The sequence below is a fragment of the Eleginops maclovinus genome, chromosome 20, assembly GCF_036324505.1.
Source record: "Eleginops maclovinus isolate JMC-PN-2008 ecotype Puerto Natales chromosome 20, JC_Emac_rtc_rv5, whole genome shotgun sequence".
Lineage (NCBI taxonomy): Eukaryota > Metazoa > Chordata > Actinopteri > Perciformes > Eleginopidae > Eleginops > Eleginops maclovinus.
The window spans coordinates 29,234,563-29,254,786 of NC_086368.1; the positions used below are offsets into that span (position 1 = coordinate 29,234,563).

General features: G+C 41.0%; 3 protein-coding genes across 3 annotated transcripts in view; 2 read left to right on the top strand and 1 right to left on the bottom strand.

The window, feature by feature from the left end:
• Window positions 1-7,299: 7,299 nt before the first annotated feature.
• LOC134882234 (odorant receptor 131-2-like) lies at window positions 7,300-8,712 on the top strand. The gene is made up of 2 exons (XM_063909845.1): window positions 7,300-7,449; window positions 7,945-8,712. Exons 1-2 carry the CDS (start codon window positions 7,300-7,302, stop codon window positions 8,710-8,712), a joined length of 918 nt encoding a protein of 305 aa, XP_063765915.1.
• A 4,900-nt stretch (window positions 8,713-13,612) lies between these two features.
• Window positions 13,613-14,884, top strand: LOC134882235 (odorant receptor 131-2-like). Its single transcript, XM_063909846.1, has 2 exons — window positions 13,613-13,762; window positions 14,117-14,884. Exons 1-2 carry the CDS (start codon window positions 13,613-13,615, stop codon window positions 14,882-14,884), a joined length of 918 nt encoding a protein of 305 aa, XP_063765916.1.
• A 317-nt stretch (window positions 14,885-15,201) lies between these two features.
• LOC134882236 (odorant receptor 131-2-like) overlaps window positions 15,202-20,224 on the bottom strand; it is a 7,720-nt gene continuing 2,697 nt past the window's right edge. Inside the window, exon 3 of the mRNA XM_063909847.1 lies at window positions 15,202-15,206. Coding sequence (XP_063765917.1) covers window positions 15,202-15,206 — 5 coding nt within the window. The remainder of the gene's footprint in view (window positions 15,207-20,224) is intronic.

The following is a 20,224-nucleotide window of genomic DNA, read 5'->3' on the forward strand; positions in this document are numbered from 1 at the left end:
CTGATGTTCAGGTGTATATCAGTATGTAGTGTCTCTACTTTAAAGAGTCCTCTCCTGTTGATGTTCAGGTGCATATCATTATGTAGAGTCTCTACTTTAAAGAGTCCTCTCCTGCTGATGTTCAGGTGTATATCAGTATGTAGTGTCTCTACTTTAAAGAGTCCTCTCCTGCTGATGTTCAGGTGTATATCAGTATGTAGTGTCTCTACTTTAAAGAGTCCTCTCCTGCTGATGTTCAGGTGTATATCAGTATGTAGCGTCTCTACTTTAAAGAGTCCTCTCCTGCTGATGTTCAGGTGTATATCAGTATGTAGTATCTCTACTTTAAGAGTCCTCTCCTGGGACATGTCTCCATGCTTTAATGTTCAGAAAGCTCTTTATGTTTCTCATACTGCCTGTGCTGCAGCTCCTCTTTTCACCCTCTGTCTGAAACCAGAGCCCAGTTAGCTCTGATTGGTTTGCTGGCCGGCTCTGTCGTGATTGGTCAACCGCATAGAGATGTCCCGCCCCTTAGCCTAACACGTACAATGTGTTGGAGCGCTAACCAATAGGAGCACAACTGTTATAAAGTGATGTCACTATGTTACACAAGTTAACGGAGGAGTCTGGAGGCGTTTCAGGCAGGAGTGTGTGGGAGAAACATTCCTCTGGAGGGAACACAGTGATTTTAGCCTTTGCAGACCATTCACATGCACTAAAAACGATGACACACTACAGGAAAGGGAAAACTCAAGTCTTCAGTCCTGGGACTTTTTTTTAGGCCCGATTACGTAATTCCATGTCATTACCCCCCAAGCCTGATCGTAGTAAAATGTGCACCTTTTTTCACTTCTCTATTTGTTGGTATTTTATCCTAAAATAGAGCAACTGTTCTGTATTTGTGGTTCTGATTTTGATGGCCGAACAACAAAAGTGTTAGCTTATTCAAAAAAACTTTCCTTACGTCAGATTTTATTGTTGATAACTTCCTCTCAACTCCATTTGACATGAGACGAGCTCCCTGCTGACTGAAGCTCGTTCTCAGAGGGTAATCAGTGAGCTGTGTTTGTGTGAAGGTGAACAGAGGTGATGTAAACTCTGAAAGCAGTCCCTGAGGGTCTCCTGTAAAGAGCAGCTCCTCAGCAGGGACCTCTAACGGCTTCATTACTGACAGAGACCTTTAGCTCACGCTCTCAGCAGACTGACGCAAGAAGACCACAACACAACTTATCTTTATCAGAAACGATTCGTTAGTTTAATCACCCCACTATTGAAGACCCATGTTTAAGGACAACTTTTGAAAAGTTGAGAACCGATAAAATATTCCATAATGAAAAACTAATATTGGACTGAATTTGTTTGGCAGATATTACAGGACGACGATGAAGAGCAAAAAGCCAGCGGCCTCTACATTTGTTTAGTCATCTTTCCTTTAGTGAACATGAAGTAATACCAGAGAAATAAAACATGGAGATGAAAAGGAAATAATATATCGTATTAGAATTAAAATAACACAGACAATACTGATATACACCTGAACATCAGCAGGAGAGGACTCTTTAAAGTAGAGACTCTACATACTGATATACACCTGAACATCAGCAGGAGAGGACTCTTTAAAGTAGAGACTCTACATACTGATATACACCTGAACATCAGCAGGAGAGGACTCTTTAAAGTAGAGACTCTACATACTGATATACACCTGAACATCAGCAGGAGAGGACTCTTTAAAGTAGAGACACTACATACTGATATACATCTGAACATCAGCAGGAGAGGACTCTTTAAAGTAGAGACACTACATACTGATATACACCTGAACATCAGCAGGAGAGGACTCTTTAAAGTAGAGACACTACATACTGATATAGACCTGAACATCAGCAGGAGAGGACTCTTTAAAGTAGAGACTCTACATACTGATATACACCTGAACATCAGCAGGAGAGGACTCTTTAAAGTAGAGACTCTACATACTGATATACACCTGAACATCAGCAGGAGAGGACTCTTTAAAGTAGAGACACTACATACTGATATACATCTGAACATCAGCAGGAGAGGACTCTTTAAAGTAGAGACACTACATACTGATATACACCTGAACATCAGCAGGAGAGGACTCTTTAAAGTAGAGACACTACATACTGATATACACCTGAACATCAGCAGGAGAGGACTCTTTAAAGTAGAGACGCTACATACTGATATACACCTGAACATCAGCAGGAGAGGACTCTTTAAAGTAGAGACACTACATACTGATATACACCTGAACATCAGCAGGAGAGGACTCTTTAAAGGTGAGACACTACATACTGATATACACCTGAACATCAGCAGGAGAGGACTCTTTAAAGTAGAGACTCTACATATTGATATACACCTGAACATCAGCAGGAGAGGACTCTTTAAAGTAGAGACACTACATACTGATATACACCTGAACATCAGCAGGAGAGGACTCTTTAAAGTAGAGACAATACATACTGATATACACCTGAACATCAGCAGGAGAGGACTCTTTAAAGTAGAGACTCTACATACTGATATACACCTGAACATCAGCAGGAGAGGACTCTTTAAAGTAGAGACTCTACATACTGATATACACCTGAACATCAGCAGGAGAGGACTCTTTAAAGTAGAGACGCTACATACTGATATACACCTGAACATCAGCAGGAGAGGACTCTTTAAAGCAGAGACGCTACATACTGATATACACCTGAACATCAGCAGGAGAGGACTCTTTAAAGTAGAGACTCTACATACTGATATACACCTGAACATCAGCAGGATATGTCCTCTTTGAAAAATAAAAAGTTCTTTTTAGGAGATGAACACACTTAACAGGAAAGTTTGAATCATGACAAACTTTGTGTTTCTGTTCATTAGTTCTACAGTAAACAAGTCAGACGTGGAAAACAAAGAGGTGTTGTTCTGGATCTCCGGTGGATAAAGAGCATGGTGGTCCACAGAGACTACCTTTATGTTGTTGAATATGTTTGTAAAGGTCAGTGAACTTAAGGATGCTGCAACTTGTTTTTAAGATACCGAAAAGGCCAATCTGTTTTAAATACGGCAATGATTAGAAATCTCTCCGGAGACGTGACTAATAGCTCCCTCTGATGCATAACGAGCTGCCCCGGTGTGTGTGACCTTTAGAGTTAACGAGGGCTGTGTCCTGCAGCATCAATACACAGAGGGGCTGTGCAAATGCCAGCAGGACCCAGAAGTCTTCCTGGGGAAAGTCTTTCCTACAGTGTTGCTCAACAGGAGTAGTCACACAAGAAAGAGGAAGGAAGCAAAAAGTTCAAGAAGCCACTGAGTGATTTCAAAACTAAATATATCAACATAGGACATTTCATCCAGAAGCACAATCTGAATCTCTCTGTGAAACGACAGGACCCAAATGTTTACATTTTGAGGAAGATAATAATAAAATGATATTAAATTGCACCCTCATATAGTGCAGGGATGTCCAAACTAAGTCCCGGGGGCCAACTAAGGCCTGTTGTCCATTTTTTATTGGCCCTCAGCAAATTCAAAAAGTATGCTTCTCTTATATTGAACCTTTTAAATCCAAGTATATATTACTCAGTAGTATTCATGTGATAATAAACCCACTTTTCAAATAATTTCAGTCAATTAAAGACATGTTCAAAACTTGGTTGATAAAAAAGTCCAATATCTCATTTCCATAACAAGCTTGAAAAACACCCTTCATGTTTCCCATTATTATCAGCAATCTGAGGCTTCTGTTTTTAAGGGAAGACCTGGCAACACTTTATGTAGCAACCATAAAAATACCACTGCAAACAAGTGTGTAAATGAGACTACTCCACGTCATAAGGCCGAACATGGGACTGTACTGTAGTTCCTTTATAGCCCAACATTAGCCGCCTTTAGCTTAGCGGTGGTGAGGTGAAGTCAGGTGACCGTGCTGTAGTTCCTTTATAGCCCAACATTAGCAGCCTTTAGCTTAGCGGTGGTGAGGTGAACTCATGTGACCGTGCTGTAGTTCCTTTATAGCCCAACATTAGCTGCCTTTAGCTTAGCGGTGGAGAGGTGACGCCTTGTGACTGTGCTGTAGTTCCTCTATAGCCCAACATTAGCCGCCTTTAGCTTAGCGGTGGTGACGTGAAGTCATGTGACCGTGCTGTAGTTCCCTTATAGCCCAACATTAGCTGCCTTTAGCTTAGCGGTGGTGACGTGAAGTCATGTGACCGTGCTGTAGTTCCCTTATAGCCCAACATTAGCTGCCTTTAGCTTAGCGGTGGTAACGTGAAGTCATGTGACCGTGCTGTAGTTCCTTTATAGCCCAACATTAGCTGCCTTTAGCTTAGCGGTGGTAACGTGAAGTCATGTGACCGTGCTGTAGTTCCCTTATAGCCCAACATTAGCTGCCTTTAGCTTAGCGGTGGAGACGTGAAGTCATGTGACCGTGCTGTAGTTCCTTTATAGCCCAACATTAGCTGCCTTTAGCTTAGCGGTGGAGACGTGAAGTCATGTGACCGTGCTGTAGTTCCTTTATAGCCCAACATTAGCTGCCTTTAGCTTAGCGGTGGTAACGTGAAGTCATGTGACCGTGCTGTAGTTCCCTTATAGCCCAACATTAGCCAACTTTAGCTTAGCAGTGGTGACGTGAAGTCATGTGACCGTGCTGTAGTGTTGTTAATTTGTGGAGATTATCCTGTTTAACAAAACGTTTAAATATCACACACATTGATTTACCACAAAACCTAATTTTTGAAATATTCTAAAATCCAATGGAAAAATCCCATCGTCTTTTTGTTGAGGGAGTTCTTGTGATTCTTACTTCCTGGCCAGTCTACAAAAATACGCCCTTCCTGCGCCGTCCTCTAGATCTCAAGAGATTGCACTCGACTTGTGTCCTTCAGCGAAACACAGAGACTCTCTCCATTTCAGTAAGATATAGATTTTTGTACGCAGATTCATACTTGCACGTTTATTTTTGCAAGTTTATTCATGTAAATTCATTCTTCCTAATGCATGCAAGCACACACACACTGTCACCATATCCAAATATGCATACACACTCTATCCGTTGATGATCGCAAACCAAACTACACATAAAGTCTTCAATTTTCTGAACCAACATAGCTGGTGTCCTGAGGTAAGTCGTGTGCATGCATTACACATGTAGTAATGAAATGACAGTGATGTTATGTTGTTCTGAACTGTTTAGTTCTTATTTATTATTATGAAATATAAATTGTATTACCATATGTGAAGGTTGTGAATTGTCCATGTCTGCAAAAGGACAAAATACTTGTGAGCTCTCCCTGCACAGGTGGTGCGTGTTTGCTGGTGGATTGGAGGTTTAATATCACCTTTTTTCTATTGCAGGACCTTTCACACTTTCATTTAGTTTCTCAACACTGCCTGAACACAAATATAAATCTGCTAAAAGAGGATAGGAAGGTAAAAGATTGGTTAAAATGGAAACATTTGACCAAACATGATTAAATGTACTTCTTACAGATGTAGGTACACACAGAATGCTGTGCTTTTAAATTCTCAGCTTGCTTTTTGACACTTTAAGACTTCAAAATGAGTCAATGAGTACATTTCTTTCCGACCCTACTTGTTAAGGTTAAGGTTAAATGGCAAAGGCTCATTTTCAGACACAATTCAAAGGGCTTTACATCAACATTAACAGAGGAAGCTAAAGGAAAGAAACAGATGTATAAAGACCGTTCATACCAGAGACACACAGTAGATTCAAATCCACATTGTAAACACAGAGGATGTTGTAAGAAGGGTAATGATTAAACAAAGTTGAATGACTTCTGAGTAAGCAGCAGTAAAAATACATGTTTTTAACCTTGACTAAATTGAACTCAGGGTTGGTGAGGACCTCAGGTTTTGTGGAAGTTTGTTCCAGATGTGCTAAACCACAGGTGTCCAAACTTTTTTCACTGAGGGCCACATACAGAAAAATATACAGAGCGCTGGGTCACTTATAGAGCTGAATATCGCCTCAAAGGTTAAGTTAGAAGTTAGCAAAACAAATCAGATGCAGGTGAATAATGCAGCAGTGGCTTAGTCTGTACGGGCTTGGACTGGGGTCTAAAGGGTCGCCGGTTCACGTCCCGGTTGGACCAAAAAAAGGGAGTGAGCTGGTAGTTGGACAGGTGCCAGTAATCCTCCTGAGCCACTGCCGAGGTGCCCTTGAGCAAGGCACCGAACCCTGAATCTGCTCGCTGGCGCCGGGTACCTGGCAGCCTCCCTGCTCTGCCACCTCTCCTGCATGTGTGTGGTTGTTTGTGCATGTGTATCCTCCGTGTGTGTAAACACCGCAGAGTGGGGAAAGAAATGTCCCTTCAAGGGATCAATAAAGTATATCTTCTTCTTCTTGAAAACCCTTTCAGAAAAAGAGAGTCTACATCCCGTCTGTCTTTAGGGTATCATGTATTTTGGTGGCAGCTCTTCCCTTAAAACAGAAGCCTCAGGGTGCTGATGATAAATATGAAGGTTACATTTCAAACTTGTGATAGAAGTCAGTTATATTACTGAGACTTGTTAGAACATTTTTTAAATTCTAAATGACTGAAATTATTTGAAATTTGGGCTCATTAATATATTTGAACATATATATCTGAGAAGTACAAAATAAGAGAAGCAGAAGTTTGATTTCTGGGCCATATTCATTATACTTTTAGAATTTGCAGAGGGTCGATTCAGAATGGCCTGCGGGCCGCATTTGGCCCCGGGGGCCGTAGTTTGGACCCCCTGTTTTAAACCAAAGGCAGCTTTGGCGTGTTTGTTTCTGTTGTTTCGTTGAATGCATTCACTTTAAATGTATGAAACAATATAAGTATTTGATATTTCAAGTTCACACCCTGATCCTCAGCTGATACTGTTTGAAAAATGAATGCTCCACATTGTGCTTCACACACAATATTTACGATGAATCCAGATATGAATATAGAACATTTAGTATTGCCTCACTTTGTATTGTTCATTGAAATGTGTTTTAATGGAGTATGATATTGATTTATGTATAAAAACACATTTGATCAATCATTCCTTATTTGTAGGAAGACATTTTATTCCCTTTTTCTTAAATATAAAATGTTGTTTATTAGTAAATAGCAAATGCAACTTTTTAATCGTAGTCTTAGGAATTAGATATTGTTTATCGGGAACTTCTGCTCTTAAGTCTGAGGAGTGTTGCACAATAGGAACCCTAACCCTTGTCTCATACTGGCCATTGATGCAATTTCTTGAAATGACTGTCCATATTTACGATCCTTGTCTCTGCTTTGTTAGACCTCTATCTTTGCAGAGATGAGCATGTCCGCTGCCAACCTGACCGTGGTCGTACAGTATCGAGACTCCTTCTCTAAAGCCGTGGCCAAGAATGTGATAGTGGTGGTGCTCGGCCTCTCCATCAACTACATCAATGTGGGCCTGATTCACACCTTCTGCAAACACCAGGTGAGACTTCAGCTACAGGAAAACAGGATTCATATTTACGGAAGAGGATTAGGGCCACGTGACAGGTTCCTCTTGGATTTGACCAGAAGGGATTTTTTGATGTGTCTGAAAGAAAAGTCTGAACTATTGTTTCTAAGAAAAGCAAAGTAACACAAAAACAGTTTTGGAATTCTGACTTTTTTTCAGGTTTTATTCTCCTCAGAAACATGCATTCTTTCTCCAAATTCTGACTTCTATTTCTCAAAATGTTGACTTTTATTTCCTCGAAATCTCACATTCTTAACAAGTCAGACATGTTGTTGTGAATTGGGACTTCTCAGAATTTCCCTGCGCACTTGTTCGTTGAGAATTTCTTACTTGAATCTCGTAACCCCAAAAGTATATTTAGAAGAAAGATTTAATCCAAATTTAAAAGACTATTTAATCAGCTGACTAATTCCAAACTCTACCTGAACTGTTGACCAACCGTCTGTGTTTTTATTCCCCACCCTCCAGATCTTCTACACGAATCCTCGGTACATCCTTTTCATTCACCTGGTGGTCAACGACATGATCCAAATGACGCTGTCCCTTTCCATGTTCATCATCAGCTACACTATTTACAGAATAAATGCGTCTGTTTGCTGCACCTTCATCCTGATCGCTCTGTTCATGACTGAAAACACGCCTCTGAACCTGGCCTGCATGGCGATGGAGTGCTACATCGCCATCTGCTTCCCTCTGCGCCACGTACAGATCTGCACCGTCAAGAGAACGCTGATGCTGATTGGTTTGATCTGGACGACTACCATGTTGTCTGTGCTCCCCGATCTGTTCATCACTTTGGCCACAGTGCCACTGGACTTCTTTCACTCTCGTATTTTCTGCCTCAGAAAAACTGCCTTCCCAAATCCCATCATCTTGGAGAAGAGAAATACTACCTATATTTTGTATCTGGTTATAGTTTGGTTTGTTATCTTTTACACTTTTTTCAAAATCCTATCCACTGCTAAAACAGCTAGCAGTAATACTAAAAAGGCCAGAAACACAATCATTCTGCATGGGTTTCAGCTGCTGCTTTGTGTAACCAGCTATGTAACTCCCCAGCTTCAAGATTCTCTGATGCAATGGTTCCCTGAGCATAGTACAGACAGCCTTTTTGCTGTCTATCTTGTTGTTCAGATCCTGCCAAGAGCAATCAGTCCAATCATCTATGGCATACGAGACAAGTCCTTTAAGAAGTACCTGAAAATGTATCTGCTGTGTAGTACGAGCCCACAGTGAGAATCAGTCAATGGATTGAAATGTAGAAGGATTTCCAAAACCAAAATGCTTTACATCGAAATCCTTAAGAACATTATTTGAGACTGGCTGGGGCACCTGCACCGTACGCCGGCGACCCGGGTTCGATTCCCGACCCGTGGTCCTTTCCGGATCCCACCCCGACTCTCTCTCCCACTTTCCTGTCACTCTCCACTGTCCTATCCCCCCCCCCCCCCAAAAGCAAACATTATTTGAATGTACTGTTTTCCAGTTTCCAGGAATTACATGTGAAGGATGTCCCCACTGAGTCTCATCCAGATTCATTAAAACATGAGCAACAGTCTTTTCTCTAAGTCCCACTGTGTGCAAATACGTTCCCAGTGATGGTGGCCATGTTGTTAGTCCACTCTTCCGACTAGAATTAAGATTTCTTTGGATAATGGTTTTTAAACATTGTATATTTCCCTCGTTCGATCATGTGTACCCAATTTGTTGTCCATACATCAGACTTGACATACGTTTTTGACAAAGAAATTACACATCTAGTTAGGCGGGCTTAGGGGGGTCTTGAGGCGTACTTGTAGATCCCACTTCAAGTCAATGGGACTTACAGTGTGGGGAGGAAGGGACGTTTAAGAATCAGGTTTTTGGATGTTAATTAAATCTCCATACTGTTGAACAATACGCTCATATTTCGTGGGAGCCCAATGCATATCATTTGCAGCTGTTGGGCCATTCAAGCTCCCAGATTTAACAAAGAAAAATGAAAACAAATGCAATAGTGTTCTCAACCCTTCAGGGTTTGAAAGTCTTATAGAAAAAGCCAATTTCTAAAGATGTGACGATGATAGAGTTAGATCAATGAGAAAATATTGGGACGTTTTCAAACTGAACTAAATGTAGTAAAAATAGTCAGAAATTCAAAAGAATTGATGATTAGTGCCACATGAAGAAGGAGGTAGAGAATAGTGGGACATTTTTCAAAGACCATTGATCAAGCTGAGATTTAGAAAAAATTCAGAAATGTGAAAGAATTGTTGGAAACACAAAAAAAGTCAAAAGGAAAAATAATTGGGAGACAAAAAGTGTGAATTTTTAAAAGAGGATGATTAGGGTCACATGAAGAAGGATTGAGAATGAAGAGAAAAAAGTGGGACTTTTAAAAAGTCCAACTTTAGAAAATCAGGAATTTGAATCAAAATTTTAAGAAATTAGGAAAAAAGTCAGAATTTTAAGAAAAAAGTCAGAATTTTTAGGAAAAAAGTCAGAATTTTGACAACAATTGTTCGGGGGAGAAATAGTCCGAAGTATAAAAAATCTAAATTTAGAAAAAAAGTCTGAATTTTAAGAAAAAAGTTTGAAAAGAAAATCCAAAAGGAACAAATGATGAGGGTCACATGTAAGACGAGTTCAGATCTAATAAAGCAGATTCAGTCAAGGAAAGTGGATTAGGGTCAGCTCACTGTGTCTCAAATATCACACACTAATGATCATTGTACCGCTATAGTGGAGTCCAATTTAGGCTTCCATACAACACTGTAGCTGGCAGGGAAATCATAGCAGTTTGACCACAATACGTCACCTCCAAATACGCCCCAAACACAAGGCAACATATAAAGCTTGAGATTTCCGGGAGCCATATTGTTGGTGTCCAGGTCTACGTGCATCACCTAAGGTTAGTGCCAGCTGCTCTTCACTATCGTATCACTGCTGTGTTCAGAATACAAAGGTGTGGCTTCACTTAAACACACCAGATTTTAACGTCTCCTTCACTTGTTTGCGATGTTCGTTGTTAATCTTACACAAACTGAATTCTGGATGGTTTGGAAGACTCTTCAGTTAATCCTACAAACACTCATTATAGATAACAGGCAGTGCTATAGGGCGCTGATACCATACCTTTTATGACTCAATGAAAATACCTTTTATGAACAATAGGACTTTTTGTTGTGCACATCAGGTGCCAGAATGCATGTTCCTTATGACTGAAATAAGAACTAAGGGGTTCATTGTGTTTATATAATGACTGATTTGAGAGATTTCAGCTTTGGTTATCAATGATGAATGAACTCTGTCAAATTGAAATGCAGCATTTATAACTGAAATGTACCTTTAGTTGCAAATATCATTTTTGTCTGTCCTATAGTCCAATTATTTTGGCCCAGATACTGTTATTAAGCCAATCAATCAGATCATTGGAGAGGAACTGTGCCTTTATTGATCACTGATTCACTGACACTAGCCTTTTGGATGTTGTCCTCATCTTTAACATGTTACTGTTTTTCAGGTCTTAACGTGTACACCATCTTCATTACTGTACTTTAATGTGTGTACATTTCAATGCTTGCAAATACAAGAGTTGTATTTCATGTGTTCAGTTTTGTCGTTGATGAATCAGAACCTTTTCTCCCTGTCGTTGTTATTGAGTGGCTTTATTCAGGATTCTTTCAGGAGAACAACATCAGTTCTGAATGTCTATTATGGTCTGGTTGTTTCATGCATGGAAAAATACAATCTGAATAACTATCTTCCATCACTTCAGTGCTCACAGCAGATAACAGTATTTCTTCCAAGCTTCTGACGTAGAAGAGCACATGAATAATGATAAGAACACTACATTTTCACGGGCTTCCAGAATTACATGTATTTTTAATGATTATATTAACAATCATTTATTTTAAAAAGGGCGTTCAGACGAGGTTTAGAAGTGTGTGTTATTCCTGTTGTGCCTTCTTATGATATATATATATACCTCTTCATGTGTGTATATTTATACATGTGTATATACTGTATATATATAGGTGTATATCAGTGGCGGGCCGTGCATTTCACACCTAGGCCTTCAGTGATGTCCTACACAGTCCTACCTGAATTATTCCACCTCTTAATGCCATCATTATGACGCCATGGCTCTACAAACTATACATTTAGACAGAAACGCAGTATAACCGGGCGTTGCATCACCTTAACATAGTCAAGTACAACAGAGTTATATTAATATTTCTGAAGCATTTATAATCAATACATCAGCATTTACAGTTAACTTAATGAATCAGATTATCTGACAAACCGCTCCTTGACACCTGTGTCTGTCACATAACGCAGGACAAGTGCCAGCTGTGCTACATTACCCACATCTGACGTCTCGTCCACCATAACAGCGACAAAGGGTGCTTTTTTAATCTTCATTTTGATCTCTTCTCCCATCACTTCAGCAATAGCATAAATCAGGTCGTTTTGTATTTTGCCTGACGTCCCAGTAAACATGTTGTTTGTGTACAGGTGGTAATGCAAATCTGTGTTGTTCTCAGCAAGAAAAGAAAGAAGCTCCACGTAGTTTCCTCTGTTTCTGGACTCGGCGCTTTCATCGTGTCCCCTAAATGAAAGTTCCTGTTTACCCAAAAACAGGACACAATCAATCAGTCTTTCAATATTTCCCTATTTTTGTTCACCCTTTCGTTGTGGAGCTCCGTTTCCCTGCGCACTTGTTCGTTGAGCTGTAGATCCACTCGGGTGTCCCCAAAGGTTTTCAAAAGCACCAGTGCTTCCAAGTGCCCAGCTGTGCTTTGGTGTCTCGCTGCTGCCTTGGTTAGACAACTCAAGTTTGCAAATGTAGTGTGGCTCCAAACACCAAATCGATCAGTTGCAAATACCAGGCATTCCCGGCAGTACAAGTTGCAGTGCCTCTCGGAGGCTGTGAGCCAGGGGTACCGCTCGTAGTTTCCCTGCTGTGCTAGGCTCGCTAGCGTTGGAGTTGGTCGTTCCCTTTTTAAAGATGTGTAGCTTTACTTGAAAAGTTCGTTTTGAAAATGGCGTTGTAATTATATCTTCGACCAAATTGATCTCTTCTCCTCCTTCAGCCATTGTGGGTTGAAAAAAATAGCTTGTAGAAATCTACACAAATTAGCTCGCTCAAGTTCTAGTTCTGTTTGCTAGCTTTGCCCATAGACTGTATGGCTCTGCCTACTGCCTAGCTCTGCCTCTCAATAGTGCGTATCCAATCAGAAGATGTGCACGTGCTAACGTTAGCGTACGCCTGCTAGCTGGCCCGTTGTCGCCACCTCGAAATCTGATTGGTTAACGCCACAGTTTTGTTTGCGTTCACTTTAAGCTTACAGCCGCCCGCACTGCTGATTCTGAAGGCCTAAGGGCAGATTTCTTTGACCCTAGCAACACATTATGGCTGAAATATGATTGGATAAAAGCTCTAACATAAAGGCCAGCCCTCCAAATCTCGTTCTGAGGCTGGAAGCAGCGCAGCCAAGACGAACGCTATAAAATGAAGAGAATAGACTATGGGGAATAATTTAAGACGTATTTGTGGAAAAAATATATCAACATTTAATTTATATTCTGATGATGTTTAGGCCAGCAGAGAAGGCCTTGCTGGCCCTGACGGCCCACCACTGGTGTATATATATGGGCGGTGGTGGCGAAGTCCATAGGGGCTTGGCCTGGGAACTGGAAGGTCACCAGTTCAAGTCCCCGAAAGACCAAGTGCCACCGTGGTGTCCCTGAGCAAGACACTGGTTACCTACACTGCTCCCCGGGCGCCGTACATAATGGCAGCCCACTGCTCCTAACACTAGGATGGGTCAAATGCAGAGACCGCATTTCGTTGTCCTAGTACTTGTACTCTGTGCAATGACAATAAAGTTGAATCTTATCTTATGTGTTTTTATATATATACTGTATATATATAGGTGTATATATGTGTTATATATATACTGTATATTTTAAATGGTACGCTTTGGGACGGTGTAATGGTCATTTTTTCTATAACATGCCTAGGGGTTTCAAATGTGTGCCTCCTTCACTGAGAGGTGTTATCAGTACAGGCTATAAGACAACAGTAGCAGCCAATCCCTGCCGTCCACTTTATTGAATGTACCAAATGTGTTTTTCTTTTCAGTTTCAAGGAATGAACACGTCCTCTGCCAATGTCACCGTGGTTATACAGTATCGAGACTCCTTCTCTAAAGCTGTGGCCAAGAATTTGATTGTGGTGATGATCGGGATCTCCATCAACTACATCAATGCCGGCCTCATTCACACCTTCTGCAAACACCAGGTCAGACTTTCCTTTAACGTTAAGCTTCAAATGGATGTAGGGGGGTAGGGATGAACAATTGAATGGATGAAGAGGTATAGGGAGGGAGGGATGGAGGGATGGAAGGGAGGGATGAATAATTGAATGGATGTGGAAAAAGGTGTTGTGCCAGATATCAGATATTTCTGAACCACAGCACACTCCAGATGTCTGAATGCAGGTAGCTTCATTAGGTAGCTGTCAAATGGAAATGATGAAGTGGAAAATGCTGTGTTTGGAATCACCCATTCACCTGGTTTAATGGTGAAGCTGACCCTCAGACTTCCAGGTTATCCAAACCTTGTCTTATATGTTGCTTTTCTTCCCACCCTCCAGATCTTCTACACGAATCCTCGGTACATCCTTTTCATTCACCTGGTGTTCAACGACATGATGCAAATGACGCTGTCACTTTTCATGTTCATCATCAGCTACACCTTCTACACAATCAATGTCTCCATCTGCTGCATCTGCATCCTGATTCTTATCATCACTACTGAAAACACGCCTCTGAACCTGGCCTGCATGGCGATGGAGTGCTACATCGCCATCTGCTTCCCTCTGCGCCACGTACAGATCTGCACCGTCAAGAGAACGCTGATGCTGATTGGTTTGTTCTGGACGACTACCATGTTGTCTGCGCTCCCCGATCTGTTCATCGCTTTGGCCACAGTGCCACTGGACTTCTTTCATTCTCGTATTTTCTGCCTGAGAAAAACTGCCTTCCCAAATCCCATCATCTTGGAGAAGAGAGATATCACATATATATTGTTGCTTGTTGTAGTTTGGACTACTGTCTTTTACACTTACTTCAGAATCCTCTCCACTGCACAGACAGCAAGCGACGATGCTAAAAAAGCCAGAAACACAATCGTGCTCCATGGGTTTCAGCTGCTGCTCTGCATGCTGGCATACGTATCCCCCCAGCTTCGAGATAGTCTGTTGCAACGGTTTCCTCAGAACAGTCCAGACATCCTCTTTGCTTACTATATTGTTGTACAGGTCCTGCCACGAGCAATCAGTCCGATCATCTACGGTATACGAGACAAGACTTTCAGGGGGTACCTCAAGAAGCAGCTGTGTTGGATAGTTAGCAATAAGTAGCCCCTTTTTAGACTTCAGTTATTAACGAAAGGTAAAAGTGCTGCTACTCACAAACAAACCCTTCAGTCTCTTCTTCTTGTGGTTCTTGTAATCGCAGAAATATGCAGAAAATGTACATTTATGCAGCGCTTCTAAAAACACTGAAGGACAATTTACTAAATGTAGTAAAAATAGTCAGAAATTCAAAATAATTGAAATTGGGAAAAGAAAATAAGAAGTTTGAAAAGAAAATCCAAAGGAAAAATAATTGGGAGGATGATTAGTGCCACATGAAGAAGGAGTTAGAGAATAGTGGGACGTTTTTCAAAGATCATTGATCAAGCTGAGATTTAGAAAAAAAGTCAGAATTTTTAGGAAAAAATTCAGAAATTTGAAAGAATTGTTGGAAACACAAAAAAAGTCAAAAGGTTTGAAAAGAAAATCAAAAGGAAAAATAATTGGGAGACAAAAAGTGTGAATTTTTAAAAGAGGATGATTAGGGTCACATGAAGAAGGATTGAGAATGAAGAGAAAAAAGTGGGACTTTTAAAAAGTCCAACTTTAGAAAATCAGGAATTTGAATCAAAATTTTAAGAGATTAGGAAAAAAGTCAGAATTTTAGGAAAAAGTCAGAATTTTGACAACAATTGTTTGGGGGAGAAATAGTCCGAAGTATAAAAAATCTAAATTTAGAAAAAAAGTCTGAATTTTAAGAAAAAAGTTTGAAAAGAAAATCCAAAAGGAACAAATGATGAGGGTCACATGTAAGACAAGTTCAGATCTAATAAAGCAGATTCAGTCAAGGAAAGTGGATTAGGGTCAGCTCACTGTGTCTCAAATATCACACACTAATGATCCTTGTACCGCTATAGTGGAGTCCAATTTAGGCTTCCATACAACACTGTAGCTGGCAGGGAAATCATAGCAGTTTGACCACAATACGTCATCTCCAAATACGCCCCAAACACAAGGCAACATATAAAGCTTGAGATTTCCGGGAGCCATATTGTTGGTGTCCAGGTCTACGTGCATCACCTAAGGTTAGTGCCAGCTGCTCTTCACTATCGTATCACTGCTGTGTTCAGAATACAAAGGTGTGGCTTCACTTAAACACACCAGATTTTAACGTCTCGTTCACTTGTTTGCGATGTTCGTTGTTAATCTTACACAAACTGAATTCTGGATGGTTTGGAAGACTCTTCAGTTAATCCTACAAACAATCATTATAGATAACAGGCAGTGCTATAGGGCGCTGATACCATACCTTTTATGACTCAATGAAAATACCTTTTATGAACAATAGGACTTTTTGTTGTGCACATCAGGTGCCAGAATGCATGTTCCTTATGACTGAAATAAGAACTAAGGGGTTCATTGTGTTTATTATAATGACTGATTTGAGAGATTTCAGCTTTGGTTATCAATGATGAATGAACTCTGTCAAATTGAAATGCAGCATTTATAACTGAAATGTACCTTTAGTTGCAAATATCATTTTTGTCTGTCCTATAGTCCAATTATTTTGGCCCAGATACTGTTATTAAGCCAATCAATCAGATCATTGGAGAGGAACTGTGCCTTTATTGATCACTGATTCACTGACACTAGCCTTTTGGATGTTGTCCTCATCTTTAACATGTTACTGTTTTTCAGGTCTTAACGTGTACACCATCTTCATTACTGTACTTTAATGTGTGTACATTTCAATGCTTGCAAATACAAGAGTTGTATTTCATGTGTTCAGTTTTGTCGTTGATGAATCAGAACCTTTTCTCCCTGTCGTTGTTATTGAGTGGCTTTATTCAGGATTCTTTCAGGAGAACAACATCAGTTCTGAATGTCTATTATGGTCTGGTTGTTTCATGCATGGAAAAATACAATCTGAATAACTATCTTCCATCACTTCAGTGCTCACAGCAGATCACAGTATTTCTTCCAAGCTTCTGACGTAGAAGAGCACATGAATAATGATAAGAACACTACATTTTCACGGGCTTCCAGAATTACATGTATTTTTAATGATTATATTAACAATCATTTATTTTAAAAAGGGCGTTCAGACGAGGTTTAGAAGTGTGTGTTATTCCTGTTGTGCCTTCTTATGATATATATATATATACCTCTTCATGTGTGTATATTATACATGTGTGTACTGTATAGGTGTATATCAGTGGCGGGCCGTGCATTTCACACCTAGGCCTTCAGTGATGTCCTACACAGTCCTACCTGAATTATTCCACCTCTTAGTGCCATCATTATGACGCCATGGCTCTACAAACTATACATTTAGACAGAAACGCAGTATAACCGGGCGTTGCATCACCTTAACATAGTCAAGTACAACAGAGTTATATTAATATTTCTGAAGCATTTATAATCAATACATCAGCATTTACAGTTAACTTAATGAATCAGATTATCTGACAAACCGCTCCTTGACACCTGTGTCTGTCACATAACGCAGGACAAGTGCCAGCTGTGCTTTGGTGTCTCGCTGCTGCCTTGGTTAGACAACTCAAGTTTGCAAATGTAGTGTGGCTCCAAACACCAAATCGATCAGTTGCAAATACCAGGCATTCCCGGCAGTACAATTTGCAGTGCCTCTCGGAGGCTGTGAGCCAGGGGTACCGCTCGTAGTTTCCCTGCTGTGCTAGGCTCGCTAGCGTTGGAGTTGGTAGTTCCCTTTTCAAGATGTGTAGCTTTACTTGAAAAGTTCGTTTTGAAAATGGCGTTGTAATTATATCTTCGACCAAATTCATCTCTTCTCCTCCTTCAGCCATTGTGGGTTGAAAAAAATAGCTTGTAGAAATCTACACAAATTAGCTCGGACAAGTTCTAGTTCTGTTTGCTAGCTTTGCCCATAGACTGTATGGCTCTGCCTACTGCCTAGCTCTGCCTCTCAATAGTGCGTATCCAATCAGAAGATGTGCACGTGCTAACGTTAGCGTACGCCTGCTAGCTGGCCCGTTGTCGCCACCTCGAAATCTGATTGGTTAACGCCACAGTTTTGTTTGCGTTCACTTTAAGCTTACAGCCTTCCGCACTGTTGATTCTGAAGGCCTAACGGCAGATTTCTTTGACCCTAGCAACACATTATGGCTGAAATATGATTGGATAAAAGCTCTAACATAAAGGCCAGCCCTCCAAATCTCGTTCTGAGGCTGGAAGCAGCGCAGCCAAGACGAACGCTATAAAATGAAGAGAATAGACTATGGGGAATAATTTAAGACGTATTTGTGGAAAAAATATATCAAAATTTAATTTATATTCTGATGATGTTTAGGCCAGCAGAGAAGGCCTTGCTGGCCCTGACGGCCCACCACTGGTGTATATACAGTGGGGCAAAAAAGTATTTAGTCAGCCACCAATTGTGCAAGTTCTCCCATTTAAAAAGATGAGAGAGGCCTGTAATTTTTATCATAGGTACACCTCAACTATGAGAGACAGAATGAGAAAAAAAATCCAGAAAATCACATTGTAGGATTTTTAAAGAATTTATTTTCAAATTATTGTGTAAAATAAGTATTTGGTCAATAACAAAAGTTCATCTCAATACTTTGTTATATACCCTTTGTTGGCAATGACAGAGGTCAAACGTTTTCTGTAAGTCTTCACAAGGTTTTCACACTGTTGCTGGTATTTTGGCCCATTCCTCCATGCAGATCTCCTCTAAAGCAGTGATGTTTTGGGGCTGTCGCTGGGCAACACGGACTTTCAACTCCCTCCAAAGATTTTCTATGGGGTTGAGATCTGGAGACTGGCTAGGCCACTCCAGGACCTTGAAATGCTTCTTACGAAGCCACTCCTTCGTTGCCCTGGCGGTGTGTTTGGGATCATTGTCATGCTGAAAGACCCAGCCACGCTTCATCTTCAGTGCCCTTGCTAATGGAAGGAGGTTTTCACTCAAAATCTCACGATACATGGCCCCATTCATTCTTTCCTTTACACGGATCAGTCGTCCTGGTCCCTTTGCAGAAAAACAGCCCCAAAGCATGATGTTTCCCCCCCATGCTTCACAGTAGGTATGGTGTTCTTTGGATGCAACTCTGCATTCTTTCTCCTCCAAACACGACGAGTTGAGTTTTTACCAAAAAGTCCTATTTTGGTTTCATCTGACCATATGACATTCTCCCAATCCTCTTCTGGATCATCCAAATGCCCTCTAGCAAACTTCAGACGGGCCTGGACATGTACTGGCTTAAGCAGGGGGACACGTCTGGAACTGCAGGATTGAAGTCCCTGGCGGCGTAGTGTGTTACTGATGGTAGCCTCTGTTACTTTGGTCCCAGCTCACTGCAGGTCATTCACTAGGTCCCCCCATGTGGTTCTGGGATTTTTGCTCACCGTTCTTGTGATCATTTTGACCCCACGGGGTGAGATCTTGCGTGGAGCCCAAGATCGAGGGAGATTAGCAGTGGTCTTGTATGTCTTCCATTTTCTAATAATTGCTCCCACAGTTGATTTCTTCACACCAAGCTGCTTACCTATTGCAGATTCAGTTTTCCCAGCCTGGTGCAGGTCTACAATTTAGTCTCTGGTCTCCTTTGACAGCTCTTTGGTCTTGGCCATAGTGGAGTTTGGAGTATGACTGTTTGAGGTTGTGGACAGGTGTCTTTTATACTGATAACGAGTTCAAAAAGGTGCCATTAATACAGGTAACGAGTGGAGGACAGAGGAGCCTCTTAAAGAGGAAGTTACAGGTCTGTGAGAGCCAGAAATCTTGCTTGTTTGTAGGTGACCAAATACTTATTTTACCGAGGAATTTACCAATGAATTCATTAAAAATCCTACAATGTGATTTCCTGGATTTTTTTTTCTCATTCTGTCTCTCATAGTTGAGGTATACCTATGATGAAAATTACAGGCCTCTCTCATCCTTTTAAATGGTAGAACTTGCACAATTGGTGGCTGACTAAATACTTTTTTGCCCCACTGTATATGGGCGGTGGTGGCGAAGTCCATAGGGGCTTGGCCTGGGAACTGGAAGGTCACCAGTTCAAGTCCCCGAAAGACCAAGTGCCACCGTGGTGTCCCTGAGCAAGACACTGGTTACCTACACTGCTCCCCGGGCGCCGTACATAATGGCAGCCCACTGCTCCTAACACTAGGATGGGTCAAATGCAGAGACCGCATTTCGTTGTCCTAGTACTTGTACTCTGTGCAATGACAATAAAGTTGAATCTTATCTTATGTGTTTTTATATATATACTGTATATTTTAAATGGTACGCTTTGGGACGGTGTAATGGTCATTTTTTCTATAACATGCCTAGGGGTTTCAAATGTGTGCCTCCTTCACTGAGAGGTGTTATCAGTACAGGCTATAAGACAACAGTAGCAGCCAATCCCTGCCGTCCACTTT

Bases quoted from the DNA above. Each gene is read 5' to 3' on its own strand.
- LOC134882234 (XM_063909845.1), top strand. From the start codon at position 7,300: ATGAGCATGTCCGCTGCCAACCTGACCGTGGTCGTACAGTATCGAGAC. The intron at 7,450-7,944 runs GTGAGACTTCAG...CCCACCCTCCAG, and splicing joins ACACCTTCTGCAAACACCAG to ATCTTCTACACGAATCCTCG.
- LOC134882235 (XM_063909846.1), top strand. From the start codon at position 13,613: ATGAACACGTCCTCTGCCAATGTCACCGTGGTTATACAGTATCGAGAC. The intron at 13,763-14,116 runs GTCAGACTTTCC...CCCACCCTCCAG, and splicing joins ACACCTTCTGCAAACACCAG to ATCTTCTACACGAATCCTCG.